The sequence below is a fragment of the Condylura cristata genome, unplaced genomic scaffold (genome assembly GCF_000260355.1).
Source record: "Condylura cristata isolate star-nosed mole 26May11 unplaced genomic scaffold, ConCri1.0 scaffold00011, whole genome shotgun sequence".
NCBI lineage: Eukaryota > Metazoa > Chordata > Mammalia > Eulipotyphla > Talpidae > Condylura > Condylura cristata.
This window is the reverse complement of record NW_004567112.1, coordinates 36,880,300-36,901,800: the sequence shown is the minus strand read 5'-3', so window position 1 is coordinate 36,901,800 and position 21,501 is coordinate 36,880,300. Positions and strand designations below refer to the sequence as shown.

Sequence of the window (21,501 nt, the reverse complement as noted above, 5' to 3'; positions counted from 1 at the left end):
AAAAAAAAAAAAAAAAAAAAATTGCCAGTTTAAACTAAGGATGTACTTAGTGAACAGTAAAACAAAGTAATAATTCTACTAAATCTCATCTTTTGACTCTCTGGCAAGGATACAGCAGACTTAACCTAAAAAAAAAAAAAAAAAAAAAAAAAAAAAAGTCAAAATTTTGAAGAGTAAGACTTATAGCATCTCACAGAATCCTGGAGGGTCACACAGCAAGATCACGGGTTGTCAGAGGAAAGAGAATGAACCTGGGCTGTGCCTTTAATAGAATGAATGGTTGGCATCCTAGGGTTTCACAGGTTCATACTTTTATTGGCAAATTTCATGCACAAGAGTGGGATTAGAGTGTGGGAAGAGAAAACTGGAGTCTCTCAAATGATCAGTTACCTAGGTTACCTGGAGTTTTGTAGAAAGGGAACTTTACAGATGGAGGTGACCTGATTCTTTGATTGTGTTGCTTGTAATTGTCATTAGTAATCATTTGCCCAAGACTGATGTCTTTGAAATGGATGTGTCAACCATCAAAAGCATAATGTCAGGTTCTTATACTAGAAAGGTGTTCTTGGAGAATAAGCAATTTTTACTTTGTTGTTTATTTAGGAAATCTTATTACCTGTTACATTTTGCTTATTTTCAATGTTTTTCATTATATAGTTAATCTATTTTTTAAAAAGATTTATTTATTCATACGGAGCTGAGGTACAGACCAGAGGTACAGGGGCAGTGACAGGACTCACAAGAGACAGAGTGGGAAGCAGAACAGGCTGAGTGAGGAAGTACACTGCTGAGGGGAGCAGCAGGCGGGTCAGGAGTGGTCTGCTGTGCCATGTGGATCACCTCCAGGGCAGGTGGGGATTGAACTCATGTTAAAGTGGCTTTAGCTTCTTAGTGCTGTGCTTTAACCCGCTGCGCCACCAGGGAGGGCCCATTAATCTAATTTTTAATTTGCTTGTTTCTTTTCCTTTTTATCCTTTATTTTCTTTATTATTCACATTGGATACTTGGATTGTTTTCACTCTCTGCAATCCCAGTTATTTGGGATAAAATATCTCAATCCCTGCATTCAAATTCTTTTGGATACATATCCAGAAGAGGAATTGCTATGTCATGAAGTTAATTCATGCTTAAGTTTGTTCACGTTTTTGTTTTAACTTACTACTGTATTGTTTCAAATTACCACTTGAGGGCCTCTCTGGTGGTGCAATGGGTTAAGTCTCAGCACTATGAAGCTATTACCAGTCACTGCAGCACTAGTTTGACCCCCAGCCAGGGAGCTGACTCACATGGCACTGCAGACCTCTCCTGTCTCGCCCACTGCTCCCCTCAGCAGTGTATATCAGTAGATATCCCTGTTATGTTACCCAGTCAATGGGGAATCCTTTCAACCGCCCCTGCACCTCTAGCCTACACCCCAGTTCTTGTATGTATAAATATATAAATCTTTCTTTTAAAAACTTACCACTTTTACTGTTTTAAGAGTAGTTTGGTGGCATTAAATATATTCACCTTGTTATACAGTCATCAACCATCATCCATTGCCAGAACTTTCTCATCTCCCCCAATAAATTCTGTATTCATTAAAACATAACTACTGACTCTCCCCTTCCTGCAGTCCCTGTGAGCACCATTTCTTTCTCTGTGAAAGAAGGTACCTCACATAAGTAGAATCATATACAGTTTGCTTTTTGTGTCTTGCTTATTTCATTTGGCATAATTTCCCCAAGGTTCTTCCATGAGGTTACATGTGTCAGAATATCTTTTTAAAGCTGAGTAATATTTCATCATCTATATCACATTTTGTTTGGCCATCTGTTGATGGACACCTGGGTTGCCTCCACCTTCTGGCTATTGTGAATAATGTTGCTATTAAAATAGTGTGCAAATGAGTAAGTCCCTGTTTTCTTACTTTTGGACATAGGCCCAGAAATGCCAGATCATATGGTAACTGTTAGATTTTCTTGAGTAATCACCATCCCATTTCCTACAGTGATTGTACCATTTTACATTCCCATCAGCAATGCACAAAGGTTTCATCTTCACAGCCTCACCAACTAATGTCATTTCCTATTTTTTGTGATGCCATCTTAAATGGTAAGTTGGTTTCTCATAGTGGTTTTGTTAAGGGGAAGGATGTCCTAAAGGAACTCTGCAGTCTTCTGGACCTCCAAGGGGGTGGGGTCCATACGAATCTGCAGAGTTCCTTTAGAACATCCTTCCCCTTAACAGTTTGACTTGCATTTTCCCAAATTAATAATGTTGAATATTTTTTTCATGTGTTTATCAGCCATCTGTATTATCTTTAGAGGTACATCAAATCCTTGATGGATTTTTTTAGTAGGGTTATTTGGGTGTTACATGGGTTTATTTCTGGGCTATTTTAATTGATTATATGTCGGTCTTTATGCCAGTATCACAGTTTTGATATAGCTTTGTAATAAATTCTGAAGTCAGGAATTATGAACCTCTATTGTTCTTCAGGATTGTTTTCAGTTCTTTAGGATCACTTGTGATTTATTTTAAAATGAGTTTTTTGTTTCTTAAGAAAACATGATTACAATGTTGACGCGAAATATATTTTCCCACTCACTCAGAATCTATTTTAGATTGCATATATTTGGATAAAGTTGGGTCAGGAGCAGCAACACATCCCTGGAGACATGCTGAGGGACAAATCATGGAGGTTTGCAAGGCAAGACTGCTGTTCATTGGGCAGCCCTTTTGCTACTTATTAGCAGCATAATTGATTAGGAGACAATGGCAAGGAGGAGCAGGGTCCAAAGGAGACCAAAGGAAATCAACACTATTGAGAACAGAAAGGGACATGTCAGCCACGTGTACAGGGCGGGCTTCCTGTGCAGGTTCTTGAGGTTAATTTCTGAGCTATTCTCAGACGACCTCAGACTTTGGTCACACAATCAGCCAGTAGCTCCCTCGGCATCCCTGGATGCCCCATGATGTGGGCCTTTGTGTTCAGGCAGTCATGCAGGACAGCCGTATCCAAATCCTGTGCACGAGTATGCACATACACACACACACCCACCATTTCCATCTCTACGTAATGTTCCTTTTAACCCATTACAGCTTTCTCAATTGACATCCCTTGACTGGGGATTTCATTACACTTAAGCTAATGATAGGGATGGACTGACTTACGCCATTTTATTTTCTAACAGATTTTTTGTTACTGGTTTTCTGTTATTACCATCTTATGTGTTTAGTTGAATTTTGTAATGACATGTTTTGATTTCTTCTCATTTCCTTTTGTTTATATCCTATCAGTACATTTTATTTGTGATGGGGATTACACATAGTATCATAAAGTTACAATAATCTAATTTGCATAAATACCAACTTAAATCACCCACAAAAATTATACGTAAGTTCTTTTCTAGTGAAATCAAATTATCTTTCTATACTGTGTACTCCTGTAGATTAAGATATGCATATTTTTGAAATCCATAGAAAAAAGTGAAGAAATCAAAATTACAATGCTGCTATATTTGTCTATACATTTTCCTTCATTATTTCTCTATATTTTCATGACTAAGTTATTACATAATGTCCTTTTGGTTTGAAGCATTTCTTGCAGAGCAAGTCTATTAGTAGCTTTCATTTGAGATTTTTTTTTTAAATATTCATTTATTTATGCATTATAAGAACTGTGGTATAGGCCAGTGGTGCAGGGCTGGAGGGCTGGAGGGTGAGAGGATTCACCAGTGACAGATTGGGGAACGAAGAAGGCAGATCTACTGAAATACACTGCTGAGGGGAGCAGCAGGTAAGATAGGAGAGGTCTGCTGTACCATGTGGGTCACCTCCCTGGTCAGGCATAGAACTCAGGCCTCCATGGTGGGCAGTCTCAGTGATAGCACTGAGATTTAACCCCTACGCCACTAGGGAGGCATCCACACTGATTAATTTCAATAAGGACTATATTCCCCCCCCTTACAAAAGTCTGATGTATTTCATGTGGTTGAGTCTTAACATTTGTCTTAAGCAATAAGTAAAAATGGAACATAACTAAATATAACTTTTTTAGTTGTTTTATCTGACAGTTAACAGCTATGTTTTATTGCCTAGGTATATCAAAGGATAAGACTGTTATTATAAGTTATTCATCATATAGTTCCCTTACACAATACGAATTAACCCCTGGTGTATCCAAAATAGCACAAAACCTACATTGTAATGATGTTTGATGACATTTATGGCTTTAAATATGAACTAAATGAATGACTTTTCTAGGAAAGGTTAACTAAAGGTACCATTTATCTCCCTAAAAATGACCTGGAATGTAGTCCATATCACTCTACATATTTTAAGATGTTATATTCTGAATCCTTTGAAATGTTTAGTGTAAAATCAATTTGTACTAGAAATAAGCCTGATTGGAAATTAGAAGAACCAAATGGTATCTAAATTTTTGTACTTTTCTGTGATTATCTTGCTTTGTACAAGTAATTTCAACAAAAAAAGCACTGCAATGGAAATTCAACAAGGTCTCAAAAAGCAAAATAAGGATAATTTCAACTCCTTTTATTTCCCCTTTTACTTAAAATCTCATTTTTCACTTGTAAATTATTTTTTAAAATTCATGTAAGATAGTTTGCTCAATCTTCCTGCATCAGTTTAATTTAATATTTAACTGAAGGTTAAGTCCACACAAAATAAGCTTTAAAGGTAAGAAAGCAAGCAGAAAGGAGCCTTTCTAGTCTACTAGAGTTAATTTTACAGTGTAGTTGATATCTAAGGATATTAGGAAAATAAATAAAAAATCTATTTTATACTGAAACATTTAGTTAAAACCAAGTTATACTCTAGTCTGATTCATCACTTTTTCTCTCAATTTCTCAATGTCACTTCTTCTAAAGCACCAACTTTGACCATATTAATTAAGTGCTGCCATGAGAAGAGATTGGTTCGTCTTGCTGGTTATTCAGATCGACAATTTTCACTTTGTTTCTTCCTTTGTACTATTTTGTAATTCTGCTTATTTCTTGTGACTTTCAATTATCTAACTATGATTGAGTATTTGTGTTGTTTTAGTATTATACTAAGTCTTTTAAAGGCAGGAATTGAATCATTCAATTGTTTAGCCCATGAAGCTCTGCAGGAAGGTAGTTCATTTGTCAACCATATGGACTTAAGTGAAGACCTGGTATGGAAAATATATATAATACCAATCAACATATGACTGTGTGAGGATATTTAGTCTTCACATTAGTGATTATCTCTCTCTCACACACACATTTACATATTATTTGTTTACTGCTTACAAACTCTTAATCCTCTTCTGCTTGTAGTAATTGCCTGATTATATCTTTACCACAGTAAATATCGGTGCACTTACTAGTTACCTTCACAAAGAATTCTAAAATCACTTCCTTATATTTATATTACTAGGTTACTATGTTGTTATCATATTTATTTACCATGCTGTTTGAGTATTTTGGTGTATAACAAATTAACTTCATGTCGGTGACGGTGGTTTTATTCTTCCTGTCATCTCTGAAGCACAGGTATTTAGGAATAGGGAGGAAACAAGTTTATACATTTTCCACAATAGCTCTAGCTCATATTTATATGAAAAAATAACACTTTGGGGAAAAAAAAAAAGGACTGCAGTGACCACTAGACCCACAGTTCTGTACTGGAATTCCATTTTCTTTTTCATTTGAAAAGAGTTAATAATCATGAAACTTGGGAAGGTTCTGCAATATTTAATACTTAAAAGAGTGATTCACAATCCTCATGTGGGATTGGGGTTAAATGTAATAAGGAAATGTGTATGATTACAGGATATACAATTTCATTCTGAAATAGGTATTTTTATTCTATGCTAAAACACCTGGCAATAAATCTTGCTTTCCATCCTTTGAATCTCCATTTTATTTCTATACTTGAATTTGCATTGTTTCCATCTAATTTTTACTAAAACCTATGTTCCACCTACGTTCATGAAACTACTGAACTTTTTCAATATTTCTTACTGAATTATTGGTACTGAAACACAAGATACTTGGAAGAAAAGAACTTCACAACTGATTTGGTTTAAAAAAAAAACAAACACCTCCCTTGTCAATTAACCTAGACAATTAACTATGTCTTCACACATATAAAGGACAAAACCCCTTGTGTGAACTAGGACTCACTGTAAGGAATGTAAAAAGGTGATGGGTCAAATAACATACCTCACTGAGTTTACAGCTTTATGCTACATACTTAATAGAAAGTCAACTGCAAAGTTGTAGAGCTACCTATGAAGGAAATATATTTTAACTGATTAAAATATCTAAGTCCCTATGTACTGAAATAGCAAATCAAGTAACCTGTTATTAACAGTATACATTAACATCAAATGCGAAAAACACCACACAGAAAACAGAAACATTTTTAAAAAAAGATTTAAGATCATAAATAGGTCATTGTCACAATACATTTCAGAATTGAAAAACATTTTGGCTTTTTAGGAAAATACTCCTTTTATCAGTTCCCTCATCACTGAAAGGATAGGTACATTTTTTTTTAATTTCCAGTCTCCTAAGGCACAATATTAATCAGAAAATACCAGTATCACCACCTCACTATAGTTAGTACTAAGAGGTGTAAAGTATTAGCACTAAGAAAACAGCAAATTTATGGACAAAAATCATTAACTTTTAAAAAGGAAGAAACAGATTTAACGATAGTAATTTTAGATAAAAAGGCCCAATGTTGTCATGCAGAACTTTAAAAAGAAAAAAAATTTATTTTAACTCAAATAGATTTAATTCCTCAGAGAATCTATGAAAAAAGGGGATTTGTAAATACAGTATATTTTCTTCAAAAAGGATTTGAGAGAATAAAGCCAATAAAATAGCTTATGAGTGGGGCAAATACTATGTAGAACCCAGATTAGTTGTAGTTTATTCTTAAGTCTTCAGGCAGATCTAGAAAATAAAAAAGGTAAGAGTAGGTAACATATCACCTCGGTACATCGTGGAAGGCATCAGTTCCTTAAGCACATGGCCCATTCTAGTCTACTACCACTTACCTACTGAGATGTAGTGAAATAGTATAATCAGATGCTGAAAGTTTTTGTCAACCAGAAAGTTCTTTAAAATATAACAAATGTAAAAATTACACATTGTTAACTCTGCCTTGCTTTATCATCTGTGATACTAATTGAACTTCAAGGTGATATATGTACAGGTGGTGATTTAGTGTTACTTTTAGAAAGGAAAACCCAAAAGTTAGTGATTGTCCACAGATGAAACATGGGATGAGGTTTATGACTGAATCGATCATGGAGTGTTACTCAGTTGTAAACTCTTGAACGTTAAGGTTGGCAAACACGTATCAGACAAATTTAGAGTAAGAGGAAGAGAAGCCTATTTGTCATTCCAATTCTGACAAGGTGCATGGTCTTCGAAATTCTTGTCCACGTTCATGAAGCCACTTGTTGGATACTGTGAGATAAAGAAAAATACAGTAAATTTTCATACCATCTATTACTGAATGAACTTCTAAGAGTTAAGTCTATAACAAAGTTTCTACATGGCCCTAAAGTTCAAGCACAAAACAAACAAACAAAAAAACAGTTGTTACTTAGATAAGTTTTTTAAAAAGTTCACTAAATGTTGTAAATTCACACTGTATAATACAGTTATGTATGTTATGTACATTTCAGTCTATGTGCATTTCCTAGAGTTTCTAATGTTCAATGTATGGATTAAAACACAGACCAGGACATTGTATCAGAGGTTATATTTTGCAATCAAGTAAATCAAAGACATTTTTTTAAATATACGTAGTCTGCATTCTAAGGGAGCAACTCCAGGATCAATTACTACTATTTTTTTAATTGTTTGTGGTTATTTTATTTATGCATGTGTTATAATAACATACATTTCCTTTCTCTGAATAGCTTACATTTGAAGGGAAACAATATGTTATGATCAATGAGAGATGGTTACTACACAGAGCAATGGTTTGGAAACAAGGAAAAATAATTAACTATTAGTTTCTGTTTCACTAGATGTTAAGAAAGTTTGGCTTATATATATTTTCATCATTCTTCATTTTTGTACAATGTGTGCTTTCTCCTCTTAAAGTGTAGGGCCTCTATGCACCAGGCATCATAGTACCTTTTGCTCTTTACTCTCATCTTGATTTCTCTCCCTCCAACTCTCCTGTACAATGTCTCTGATTATAGTTGTCTGTTAATTTTGTTTAATTCATTATAATTTTTCCCTAATGTCTTATTTGGTTCCCCTACATTCCTCCTATAAGTGAAACCATCCAATATTTTTCTTTTTGCTTCTGGTTCATTTCACTGAGTAAAATCCCTTCTAGTTGCATCCATGTTGTGAATGTCATTAGCTTATCTTTTTTGATTGCTGAGTAGTATTCTGTTGTGTGCATCTATTTATATACATATACAATACACACACACATATATATGGATCATATGGCAGCTCCATTTTTAGTAATCTGAGGAACCTCCACACAGCTTTCCATATGGGTTGAACCAGTTAACATTCCCACCAGCAATGTAGGAGAGTTTTTTTTCTCCACATCTTTGCCAACATTTATTGTTGCTGGTTTTTATATGTTCCATTCTCATTGGTGTATGGTGGTATTACATTTTGTTTTTGATTTGCATTTCCCAGATTATAAGGAATGTTGAACATATTTTCAAATACCTGTTGGCCATTTGCATTTCCTTTTTGGAGAAGTGTCTTTTTTGCTCTCCTGTTAATTTGTTTGAATGGGTTGTTTAGTTTGTTTTCATTGAATACTGTGAGCTCTTTGTAGACTTTATCTATAGTCTCTCATCAGTTATATTGTGTGCAAAAAATTTCTACCAATCAGTAGGGTGCCTCTGTTTTAGTTAATGTCTCTTTTGCTGTACAGAAGCTTTTTAGTTTGATGTAATCCCAGCTTTTTAGCTTTTCCTTCACTTTCTTTGCTTTGGGGGGATGAGTCTTTATAAATGTTACAAAGATGTTTGTCATGTAATGTTTTACCTATATTTTCTTCTATATATTTTATGGTTTCAGGTCACATTGTAATTCTTTTTATCCATTTATCTGTATTTATTACTTATTAAAATTTAAGGTAGCACTAGTTTACAACACTGTGTATGGTAAAGAAATAGAGCATCCCACTTCTTCAGATTTTTAAATATGCCTCAAAAGAAATTTATTTTCTGCTACGATCTTAAAAATCAATGTACTATGAAGCTGTCTGAAGCCACTGCAGCACAAATTCAATCCCCAGCCAGGGAGGTGACCTGCATGGCATGGCAGACCTCATGTTTCACCCGCTGCCCCCCTCAACAGTGTGTTACAGTGGATCTGTTTTGCTTCCCACTGTCTCTGGTGAATCCTCTTACCCCCTGTACCTCTGGCCTGCACTCCAATTCTTGTGTACATAAATAAATTAAAAAAAAAATCTTGGCCCCTCCCTGGTGGTGCAATTGGTTAGAACTCATCACTGCAAGCTAGCACTTCGGTGCAAGTTCAATCCCGACACTGGAGGTGATCCACATGGCACAGCAGATACCTCCTGACCCGCCCGCTGCTCCCCTCAGCAGTGTACTTCATTGATCTGCCTGTTCTACTCCCCTCTCTATCTCTGATGAAGCTTCTCACTGTCCCTGCAACTCTGGCCTGTTCTGTATGTCCAAATAAATAAATCTTAAAAAAAAATCTTAAGCCAGGGCCTATAATAATTCTTAGCTACTCTTAACTTATCCACACTTTTATTCATCAAACCCATCAATTTTCCTTACATAACTCCTTAAATTTTTAAAATTTATTTTTCAGGTTCTAGCCCTTCTGCTGCTATTTCAGTCCAGGTTTTCATTATCATCCACTTAAACAATGAAAAACAGCCCTCTAAACTGATCTTTCCTTGACTAACCTCTATTGATTCTAACATAGTGACTCTGAAACATTATAATTACCAGGGGGAATCTCTTAAATCTTGATCAGTTACTCCTTAATCTTACTATGTACAATACTGTAACCACTCGATAGATGTGGCTACTGAGCCAATGAAATGCCGCTAGTGACACCTAATGAAATAGCTAACGGGGGTTAAATAGAATATATTAAAATAGGTCTTATCTGTTTCTATTTCTATTTCTTCTAAAATGTGACGAATCCTGTACTGCAAGACCCTGAGATTGTATGCCTCTCTAGCTTCACACTGGTCCTGACCCTAATCCTTAACATCCCTGCAAAATGACTGCATTATATCTAGTACCAAACTTAAAAATTAAGCTTTGAAGAAGTCTCCCCAAAGTAGGAGGTTGCCCTCTTCAGTTTACATCTTTGTGTTAGCATGTACGATACTATATCTGTTAATATGTCTCAGAGATCATTGTGAGCCATGTCAGGAAAACATACTGTCTTCATTTTGAGCCAAAGTTTCTTAGAATAACATGTGGAAATTGTGTTTAAAAACAGTGTCACACAAAAATCACAAATGATATTCAGAGAACACAGGAAATACTTACCCCATTTGTTCCCCACTAGCACCGGACAGGCTGCATGCCGTGTACTGTAATCTCCTTCTCCACTGGCAAATAAGTTATACCAGAAAACAGCAGTTCCCTGTGGAGAACAACACAAAATTAGTCCCAGATATAATACCAGGTTCTCACTTTGTGCAGTAACCAAATTTTCCTCTTTTTGTTGAAGTAGTCCTTTATGGAAACATTTTATCTTCCTCTAACAGGATCTTGATAAGTGATTGCATCATTTAAAAACTTTCTGGGGATCATATGAAAATGTTAGTACCACAACAGGTGTGTGGCAAAGAAAATTTTCCAAAATAAATCTTAATAGTAGATGGAGTGGCAAACAATTTGTGGAACCCAGTTTAGAAATGAAGATTTTTTAAACACTAATCTCTGGTCATTACCTCAAGGTATGTATGATGAATTGATCTATAAGAACATCCAAAATCTTATCTGGAAATAATGTAGTCCTTACATATTAGACATGAAATAAAGGTACATCTCCTCAGCAAAAGAAATGAAGAGACCCCAAAATTAAAATAACAAAGCAACTCTACCTTTTTAGGCCAAACACTAGCCCCTACTTCAGGAAAAACAGTGGCTCCTCCTGCTGAGACATCACTCATCTAAAAGATAAAAGATAAGAGTATTAACACTGCTGTTAGAATCAAGTTAAATATGCCACTTTAATGAGGATGTGATCTGGAATTCTGTAACATGAGAATATCTGGCTTCCACTTACATGACTTTGTGTATGCTACTCAGTTTTTAAAAAACAAAATAAGATAATGTTTAGGTTGCCATAAGTTAGAGATATATATAATATATATAGCTTCCATATATATTCCATGTGGTGTGTGTGCATATATGTATATACAGAATGATAACCAGAAAGGGAGATGGGAATATAACTGAGAATAGGCACTCCTTTTTATAAGCAGAGATAAAAAGAGGATTTAAGAACAGAAAAATCAAGTAACAGGTATCTAAAAGTATTTTATTGTACTAAGAATTTATAAGGTCCATGATGGGAATGGAGAAGGAATTTCCTCTTTATTGTCCATAATAGCTTTATTGTCCATAATAGTATCTGAAGAACAGCAGGTATTCAGTAAGTAGTAAATGAATTTAAACAAAACCAGAAATAAACATCAAGAGAATAACAATAAACTAAAATCAGTTTTGTCATTTCTCATAGGAAGAAATATTAACTAAGAATTACATAAAACTATATGGTTTTAAAGATAACCTAGAATATATTAACAGAGTGTCAAGATAAAGCACAACTATATGATGGTGGGTAGACCATGGGGATTACAACCGAGATGAAAAAATGCACAAAATGAAGACTGATGTAAAAAAAAAATTTAAAAATTTAAATAAATACAATAATATAAACCACAAAAGAAAACAATTATATGTTTATTCAAAGGTCACATGTAAAACAAGGGACTTTAAAACAAATGGATAAGATTTGTTTTTGTTGTGTGCCTAAGAAAACTGAGTTTGATTTTAATATGAGGCAGGTTAAAATCAAAGTAAAAAAAAAAAAAAAGATTAAAAAAGTGTATTTTACCATCATAAAAATAAAGTCAGAGTTTAAAGTCCTTCAACAAACCAAAAACTAACTGTGGAAATTATTGTTCATGAGAAAGAAAAGTAGCTATAGGGTACTTACTATGTGACACATTTGGAAATACTGTTTAAATAATGTGGAGTGGCAATCTAATCAAAATGCTATATAACTAGAGGAGATGTAATAGTAATCTAACATATAATCTAATTATGTATGGATACTGGAACCTATAATGCAGTATCCATATTTATATGAGCAAATAAAATACAAGGACAAAGCTACACGGAGAAGGAAATTCTAAAAACTCTTAGACATCTGAAAAGATGCACAATGCTCTAAAAGAAATGCAAATTAGAGCTATAACATTTGTCATTCTAAGTGAAAGACAAGCAGATCAGAAAGGGACAAACATACATTTAAAGGTGAGATATAAACTGGTACAACCTCTATAAAGAGATCACCTCTACAAAGTGTACAAGACTTCATAGTATAAATTTTGTATAGTATATCAACTTCTGAGATTCCTTTTGAGATAACTCTCATTTTTAATTCAATTTACGTGTCTAGCTCTTTTTTCTAAGATATCTTAGAGCTTTTGGGAAACGAGACAGTTGTGTAATGGGTGGAAATAGGTAAGGGCGAGAAAGAGCAAGGACAGTAAGTCAAAAGTTTGGATGTAGAGAAAGGGGAAGAATGGTGATAATAGGGCAAAAGACTAATAGGGAAGGTGGCGGGGAGAAAGGAAGGAAGAAAACAGATTGAGTTGAGAGATTTTGGTAGGGAATAAGATGTAACAGACAGCAAAAAAGAAATGGCCAATTCATATAACTCAAATAGGGGCACAGGATGGAAAGAGTAATGAAATAAGTAAAATTAAGTCTAAATGTAAATTGTATCTTATATTTAACAAAGATTACATTATAAGGGACCTTATTCTTCAAGACCTATCCTGATAGTCTGTGTTTTATATGCTGTTTTTATGTGACATTCTTAAGTGGTAATGTCTGTCTCTTCTGCTTGAACCATGTAATTGAGTAGTAAAATACAGAGTGACACTACCTGACTTCAGAATGTAGGTGTTAAAAAAGCCATGCACTCGGGCCTCAATCTTATTTTTAGGAGGAGAAATATTTTGCTTGTGTAATCCAATCACCATTTGTTCGAAAGCCCAGACCACTTGTCGGTCCAGACTCAATCTCAGCGTTCCAGCTAGAGACAGTCATGCAAATGCATAGGAGACCCAGAGAAAGAACTGAGTTTAAGCTTAGTCAACCTCACAATATTGAGAGAGAAATATAAATTGGCTGTTAAGTAACAATAGATGATTGGGACAAATATTATGATCAAAGCTTAATTTTGTCTATATGTATATACATATAAACAATTTTAAAATTAAGATTAAGATCATGCTGTTTTTGAAAGCTTGATGAACAGCATGGGAACTGTTGCACATGAAAGGCCTTTTAGGGTGCTGTAAAATGCTATATGTTAATCTGGGTGCAAATGACACTAGATGCATTCACTTTATGAAAAGTTGTGATTTGTGTACTTTTCTGATATATACCAGTAATTAAAAAGGAAAGTTTATATAATGTGCACACATGTATATACTATATATACCTAAAGAGTCCATATTCTAGAGTATTAATAATGATTATGGCCCAAGTAGTTATCACTTGGAGTGTAACTAATTTTAACTTCAGGTTGTAATACCACAATACAAAAAAGCTGCAAATGCAAATTCTTAACTCCCTTTATTCAGTTGTGACATCCTTAAGTGATAGGGTTAAATAAGAGCTAAGAAGAACAACAAGCTGAACACACATCTCAAAATAAATGAGTCACGTAAACAAACCCCAACTTAAAATTAAAAATTAACTGTAACTTACATAAAACAGCCATGTAGCAATTCTATTTCCTGTCCCCAGCTCTTTGAAAGCATCTGGCTCATCTTTCTGTGAATGAAACACAACTAATTCAGTAATGAACCTGTCCAGCAGCATTAAATATTAGTAACATGCTGAGTGGTAGGCTAAAACAACCCCAGAAGTTCTCTATAATGTCCCGTGTGCTATTGTACAGAAATACTCAAGCAGTTATTGGTTGTTGATTCTGTTTGCATACTGAATATATATATTTTTAACTTTATTTTTGGATAGAAGAACTAGGGTGTAGGCCAGAGACAGAGCGGGGAGCAGAACAGGCAGATTTACTGAAATACACTAAGGGGAGCAGTTGAGTATGGCAGGAGGGGTCTGCTGCTCCATATGTGGATTAGCTCCCTGCCTGGGGATCCAACTCAGGCTGTTCTGGTGTTAGAAAGCTGTGACTTAACCCTTAGGCCACCAGGAAGGAAGGCCTGCATACTGAATATTTTTTGAGAAAACATGTTTACTAGACTAAATAACCAGAACCTATCCATAGACCGTCAAAAAAGTTATCCACAGTTTTACCTTACCAAAAAAAAAAAAAAAGAAGAAATGGAAGATTGGTGACTACATCATGAAGTCTATATGGGTAAAAATTTAAGATTTTCTTTGAAGTCTTCATTTGTTCAAATGTCCATTGCTACTATGGTTGTATTTCTTTGGGACAGTCAGTACTTTAACCTGCTAAAGAAGTCACACTTGGCTATTTAAATCTAAGTTAAACAATATGCTCTCGGCATTTATCACTGAAAAATGACAATGTATTTCTCACACAGAAATTTATACTCACAGTTCAAAAGTAGAAACTAAGGAAACTTCAAAGGGCATGTGATTACATAAGCTGTGGTATGTATGTATATGGGTGTGTGTATAAAACATGGAATAAAAGAAATATAACAGTACTAATATGTAGTGTAAAAATTCAGATGAACTTCAAAGGAGCTACACTGAGTGCAAAAAGATAACCATGAAACAATCTCTATTGCAAATAATCTTTACATTAACAACTGAAAAAATTACACAAACAATAGATTAGTGTTACTAGCAGTTCTAAGTGGGAGACAGAAAGTAAGAGGTGTAGAGTGCTACACTCTAGGTGTAGTGCTATGGGCAGGACTGCAAGGGAAGTCTTTCAGTGATGGTGCAATTATGTATCTTGATTGTAGTGGCAATTACACAAAGCTACACATGTAATAAAGCTGCATAAGTAGACACAAGTACAAATGGTGAAATATGAGTAAGTTCTAAGGTTTGTGCCACTGCCAATTTCCTGGTTTTGATAATGTATTATAATCATGTAAGATGTTGACATTAAGGGATGTTGAGTAAAAGATGTATGGGACATTCCTGTACATTTCTTTGCAACTTCTGATGAATAGTAATTATTTCAAAATAAAAAGCTAAAATGGTACACAAATATCAGGGCTTAAATTACACAGTCTTTCATATCATCCAAGACCCCTAGACATTTTTCAGTAATGTAAAACAGAAGGAAATTAGAATAAAATATATTGCATGTTGGTCTACACAGAGAACATACTTGGATTCCAGAATTCAGTCACGAGAATCTACCCTGAAGGTGGCCTCCCTGGTGGCACTGAAGTTAAGACTAAGCATTATCAAATTATCACCGATGCCACCTGAGTTTGTTTCCTAGCCAGCAAGTAGCCCATATAGCATAGTTCAGCTCTCCTGTCTTGCCCGCTGCTCCCCTCAGCAGTATATTTCAGTAAATCTGCCTGTTGTGCTTCCCACTCTGTTTCTGGTGAATTATCTCACCCCTCACACCTCTGGCTATACCCTAGTTCTTGACTGACTGACTGACTGACTGAATCTTTTTAAAAACTAAGAATCTACCCTTATTTTAGATAATGAAAGCCAGTGCACTCCTTAGAATCATAATTTTTCTGTTATTAAAGTACCACTGTTCCACACCCTTGCCAATGTTATAATAGGATAGGATTTCCCTGCTCAGGTGTAGTCACCATTGTACTCCTACTAAACAACCCACAGCCCTCCTCCAAGTCAAATTCCCTCTGGAAGCTGGTCAGCTTTCAAGGGTTGGTTTTAAAGTTTATCTGGCCTTTGGTTTTTCTACATTCCTCTTATAAGTGACACCATCTGGTATTTATCTATTTCTGGTTTATTTCATTTAACATAATCCCTTCCTGCTCCATCCATGTTTCTGCAAATGGCATGAGATTACCTGTTGTTTGCTGAGTAGTATTCCATTGTACATTGTACAATGTATTGTACATTGTACACCTTCCTAATCCACCCTTTGCTTTGGATACTTTAGATACCAGTATTGTGAGAAAGCTCCACAATACTTTCCATAGGAGCTGGACCAATCTACATTCTCAATAACAGCTGAAGAGCGTTCTGTTTTCTCTACACCCTCACCAGAACTTGTTTTTTCTGGTTTTCTTGATACGGGCCATTCTCTATGGTATGAGGCGATATCTCACTGCAGTTTTGATTTGCATTTCCTCTGATAAGTGATGAAGAATATTTTCTTTTTATTGATGTGGTAAACTATATTGTTATATTTTCAGATGCTGAACAATCTTTGAGTGCCTCGTGTAAATCCCACTTGGTTATGATATTACTGAAAAATACTGAATACATTACTGAAAAATGTCTAGGAGTCTTGGATGATATGAAAGACTGTGTAATCCTTTTAATACAATGTAGGAATCAGTTTGCTAGGATCTTAGTGAGCATTTTTGCATTATGTATTTATTAGGGAGATTGTCTATATTTTTCTTTTTGTGCATGATCTTTGTTTTGGTATTAGAGTGATGTCAACTTCAAAATGTGTTTGGAAGTATTGGTTCTCAATTTTTTGAAGAGCTTGAGCAGAACAGGTATTAATTTGTCTTTGAAAGTTTGGTAGAACTTGCTTAGGAAGCAATCTAGTCCTCTGCTTTTTTTAGGAGAATTTTAATTATGTTTCAATCTCCTTGCATATGATTGGTTTGCTCACATTTTCTATTACATTCCCTATTTAGCTTTGGATGATTGTATAATTCTAAAAATGTGTATATTTTTGTATAGGTTATTCAACCTACTTTCCTAGAAATGTCCATAGTAGTTTGATTAGCCTCTGGATTTCTGCAGCATATATGTTGTTAGCATCTCCTCTTTCACTTTTTTTATCCTATTTAAATATGTTCCCCCCCCCCTTTTTTTTTCTTGGTTAGCCTAGATAGAGAGGTTTGTTTATTTTATCTTTTCAAGGGACTTGCTTTTGATTATATTGTCCCTTGGAATATCTTTTTGACTTATATTAAACATATCTCTGTTCTTTTATTATTTCCTTCTACAGGGTTTGGGTTTTTTTTTTAATACTTTTTCAAGTTTCTCAAGATAAGATATTAGGTTTTTATTTGGGCTCTTATTTCTCTGAGTCTGAATTGCTATATATGTTCCTCTTAGTACTACTTTTATGGTATACCATATATTCTGGAGGCTATGTTCTCATTATCATTTGACTCAATGTATTTTTTGATTTCTTATCAATCATGTGTCTTTCAGTAGTGTGTTGTTCAGTCTCCATTATTAGCAAATATCTTTGCTTTCTCTTAGTAATTGGTTTCTAGTTTGATATCTTTATAGTCAGAGAAGATGCCTGGCATTATTTCAATCTTTATGAATTTGTTGAACTTGTCCTGTGTCCCAGTATTTAAACAATCCTGGAGAATCCTCCATGTACACTTGAAAATTATATGTATTCTGCTGTTGGTGGGATTGAAATTAAAATTTGGAAATGCCCTCATTTATAGTTCATTGTATTAAAGAACTCAAAATTATATTTATTAGTCTTAAGCAAGAGTACGTGGAAAAGGACAATTCTTTAAAAATGCTTTGGTGGGGCCCTCCCGGTGGTGCAGCAGGTTAAAGCACAGCACTAAGAAGCTAAAGTCACTTCTGCATGAGTTCAATCCCCGCCCCCGAGGTGATCCACATGGTGCGGCAGACCTCTCTGGACCCACCTGCTGCTCCCCTCAGCAGTGTACTTCATCTATCTGCCTGTTCTGCTCCCCACTCTGTCTCTGGTGAATCCTTTCACCCCCCTGCACCTATGGCCTGTACCCCAGTTCTGTATGCACAAATATTTTAAAAAAATGCTTTGGTTGTTATCTAGTCTATAGTGTCTGTATTTTTAACCTAGTTCTCAAAATGTATTTTTACAATTTGTTCAGATTTATCAATCAATTCACTAATTCAACTGTTTCTATTTTACCTTTATTAAATCAGTTTGAGTATTTTTCTTGCTTTATTTTTTTAAATATCACATAATGATTTATAATGTGTATCTACAATCCTGAGGATATCTAAATCTTGGTTGTTTTGGTTTCACCATGGTGTCTTCTAACAGTACTCTATTTTTAATGACTTTATATTTAGCTGAGTTTATTCTTTGAAATTCCCGATGTACTAGAGTGATAGTACTTTCTTCAGAAAGGATGTAACTTCATTTTTGCCAGGTAGTAGAAAGTACTAAGTAAACTGAAAATTGTAAATTTATCAATCTTTTTCCATTGCAGTAAAAATTCAATCCAGGATTTGTATGGAGGCAGGTCTATGGCTTCATGCCCCTTGAACACCACACCACAGGACTGCAAGATTCAGCTCTCTGTTCAAATCTTCTGCCCCAAACAAATTATTTTCAAGGCAACTGTCTTTCATTAACAGTGTAATCTTTTTAGAGATTAAGGTTCTATGTAGGGGTCTCAGATTTAGTAGTCCTACACTGTGGCAGGTTCTTCTCTGGGCTGTTAATCCCCAAAGCCTGGAGTTCTGGAGATATTACCTCTAGCCTAAGCAATTTTGCCCTCCTTTACTTTTCTAATTTTAATCTTTAGGTTTTATTCAGTTTGCCTTTGAGAGTTTTCTTTCTTTGGGGCTTAGCTGTGAATTTGAAAGTATCGTAGAATCACCAGAGACATTTTATGCGGATAGAGTGGGAAATGGGGGAGTGCACTGGACTATAGTGATGGCACACTGGTGATTTGGTTTGGGAAGCCCACGGGGATTACAAATGAGATGGCAAAAGGCACAAAATTATGTAAAAATCATTTTTTTAAAAAAAGTATCATACAATATGTATCTAGGTATGTTTCTAAAGACTTTACTAAATAATTCCACTGTTTCCACAAATTACAAATAGGTCATGAAATTTAATGCTTAAAGAAGCCAATGAACATGTCACACCTAAATTTCATTGGAACTCTTACCTTTTCCTTTTTACTTTATTTTTTTAACTTACCCGGGCAAAGTCAAAGTGGGGTTCATATTGTCCACCAACTCCATAATTTGCTACCTGAAAGGAGAAACAAAGTATGAATGAAAAATGAAAAGGAAACCATTTTAAATCAATGATAGTTCATGAGGAGTAAGAGATAAAAACTAAGGGTAACTACTATATGCTATTTTAGAATCTCAGTTAATAGTTTTTTTAGTAAATGTTTGGAGGGGAGCACATTTTGTTCTTAATAAACAAGTTAAAGGAAATTTGAATTTGAGAACTAGAATTTTTAGAATTAAAATTTTCTAAAACTGGAATCTTAAATTTTTTTTAAAGATTTATTTATACATACAGAACTGGGGTATAGGCCAGAGGTGCAGGGGCAGTGAGAAGATTTACCAGAGACAGAGTGGGGAGCAGAACAGGCAGATGCAGTACACTGCTGAGGAAAACAGGAAAACACAGGAGAGTTCTGCCACGCCAGGCAGATCACCTCTGGCAGGGGATGGAACTTACTCTGAAGCTGCAACTAGCTTGCACCCTAACCTGTTGTGCCACCAGGGAGGGCCCTTTTTTTTTTATTTTTTTTTTTTTTAATACATACAGAGATGGGTACAGGCCAGAGGTACAGGGGCAGTGAGGATTCACCAGAGACAGAGTGGGGAGCAGGGCAGGCACACTGAAGTACATCACTGAGGGGTGCAGTTGGAGAGACAGGAGAGGTCTGCTGTACCATGTGGGTCACCTCCAGGCCGGGGATCAACTTGTTGTGAAGCCGCTGCAGAGAGCTTCATAGTGCTGCACTTTAACTCATTGCAACACCAGGGAGGGCCTTAAAATCTTAAGATTTCTATTTCACTAAACATTCTCCTTTGGAATTTAAATCAAGACTAATTCTTCCCAAACTCCAATGGGGAGGTTAACTCCCAATGTGTTATTTAAATCCTTTTTTTTTTTTTAAATCTTTTTACCTTCTAATGTAAAAAATGGGAAGCACTAATACCAATTTAATGACTCCTACTGGAAGGGATATAATTTCAGTTATGACAGTGTCCAAGTGTGAAATGGCTAAAGGTAGTAAGAAAATTATTTTGTAATGATTTCGGTAATTAGTTATATATGACTTTGGAAACAAATTCACAAAATAAGGAATAAAATAACTTCCTTAAAAAATACCGAATGGGGGCCCTCCCTGGTGGCACAGCGGGTTAAAGCACTGCACTAAGAAGCTTAAGCCACTTCCGCATTAGTTCTATCATTCCCCGCCTGCCCCGGAGGAGATCCACACGGTGTGGCAGACCTCTCCTGGTCCGCCTGCTGCTCCCCTCAGCAGTGTACTTCTGTTCTGCTCCCCACTCTGTCCGTGGTGAATCCTCTCACCCTCCGCATCTCTGGCCTGTACCCCAGTTCTGTATGAATGAATAAATAAATCTTTAAAAAAAATTTTTTAAAATACCGAATGGTTTCACTCATAGCAGGAGTGTAACGGACCAGGCGAGAAAATAATAATAATGAACAATTATATACCAGAGACAATTTATGGGAGTGAAGTGGGGAATAGGATCAAAAACAGTGGGGGGAGGGTAATGCACTGGACTTTGGTGATGGCACAGGGTGATTTGGTGATGGGAAGCCCAAAGGGATTGCAACTAAGATGGAAAAATGCACAAAATGATGTAAAAATAAACTTAAATTAAAAAAAAAATAACTTCCTTAACATCCTGCATCCAATCCCAATAAGAAAAAATGAAAAGAGACTATAATTAACAAAATATTGAACTAAATTACTACTTGTTCCCATACTCTATATGTGGATATAACTAGAGAGAATTTTAAATGTTGCCCAAAAACTTGTACACATATGTTCATAGTATTAGTCATAATAGCCAAAATGCAAACCAAAATATCCATAAACTAACCGATTAAATGTAGTATTTCCAAATGATAAGCTAAATTACTGATAAGCTATAATATAAATATACCTTGAAAACACTGTTATGTAAAAAAAGTCTAATATGACAGGTCATATTTCCATTTATATGAAATAGCTAGACTGGGCAAATTCATATAAAGTAGATAAGCTTGCCAGAGTTTCTATTAGGAGGAATGGAATGGACTGTATATTTAAAACTAACTGGAGCTTCTTTTGGGGAGTGATGAAATGTATAAAATTAGATAGATAGTAGTGTTGGTTACACATTCTTTCTAAAGACTTTACTAAATAATTCCACTGTTT

At 35.2% G+C, this 21,501-nt stretch overlaps 1 protein-coding gene across 2 annotated transcripts in view; it reads right to left on the bottom strand.

Moving 5' to 3' along the window:
* Positions 1-6,399: 6,399 nt before the first annotated feature.
* Positions 6,400-21,501, bottom strand: part of P4HA1 (prolyl 4-hydroxylase, alpha polypeptide I) — a 69,465-nt gene continuing 54,363 nt past the window's right edge. For both annotated transcript variants that reach the window (XM_004680779.1, XM_004680780.1), the window contains exons 11-15: positions 19,287-19,340; positions 13,976-14,041; positions 11,068-11,136; positions 10,508-10,604; positions 6,400-7,451 (exon numbers count right to left, since the gene is read on the bottom strand). In XM_004680779.1, the coding sequence (XP_004680836.1) occupies positions 7,381-7,451; positions 10,508-10,604; positions 11,068-11,136; positions 13,976-14,041; positions 19,287-19,340 (357 nt within the window). In that variant the 3' untranslated portion in view covers positions 6,400-7,380. The remainder of the gene's footprint in view (positions 7,452-10,507; positions 10,605-11,067; positions 11,137-13,975; positions 14,042-19,286; positions 19,341-21,501) is intronic.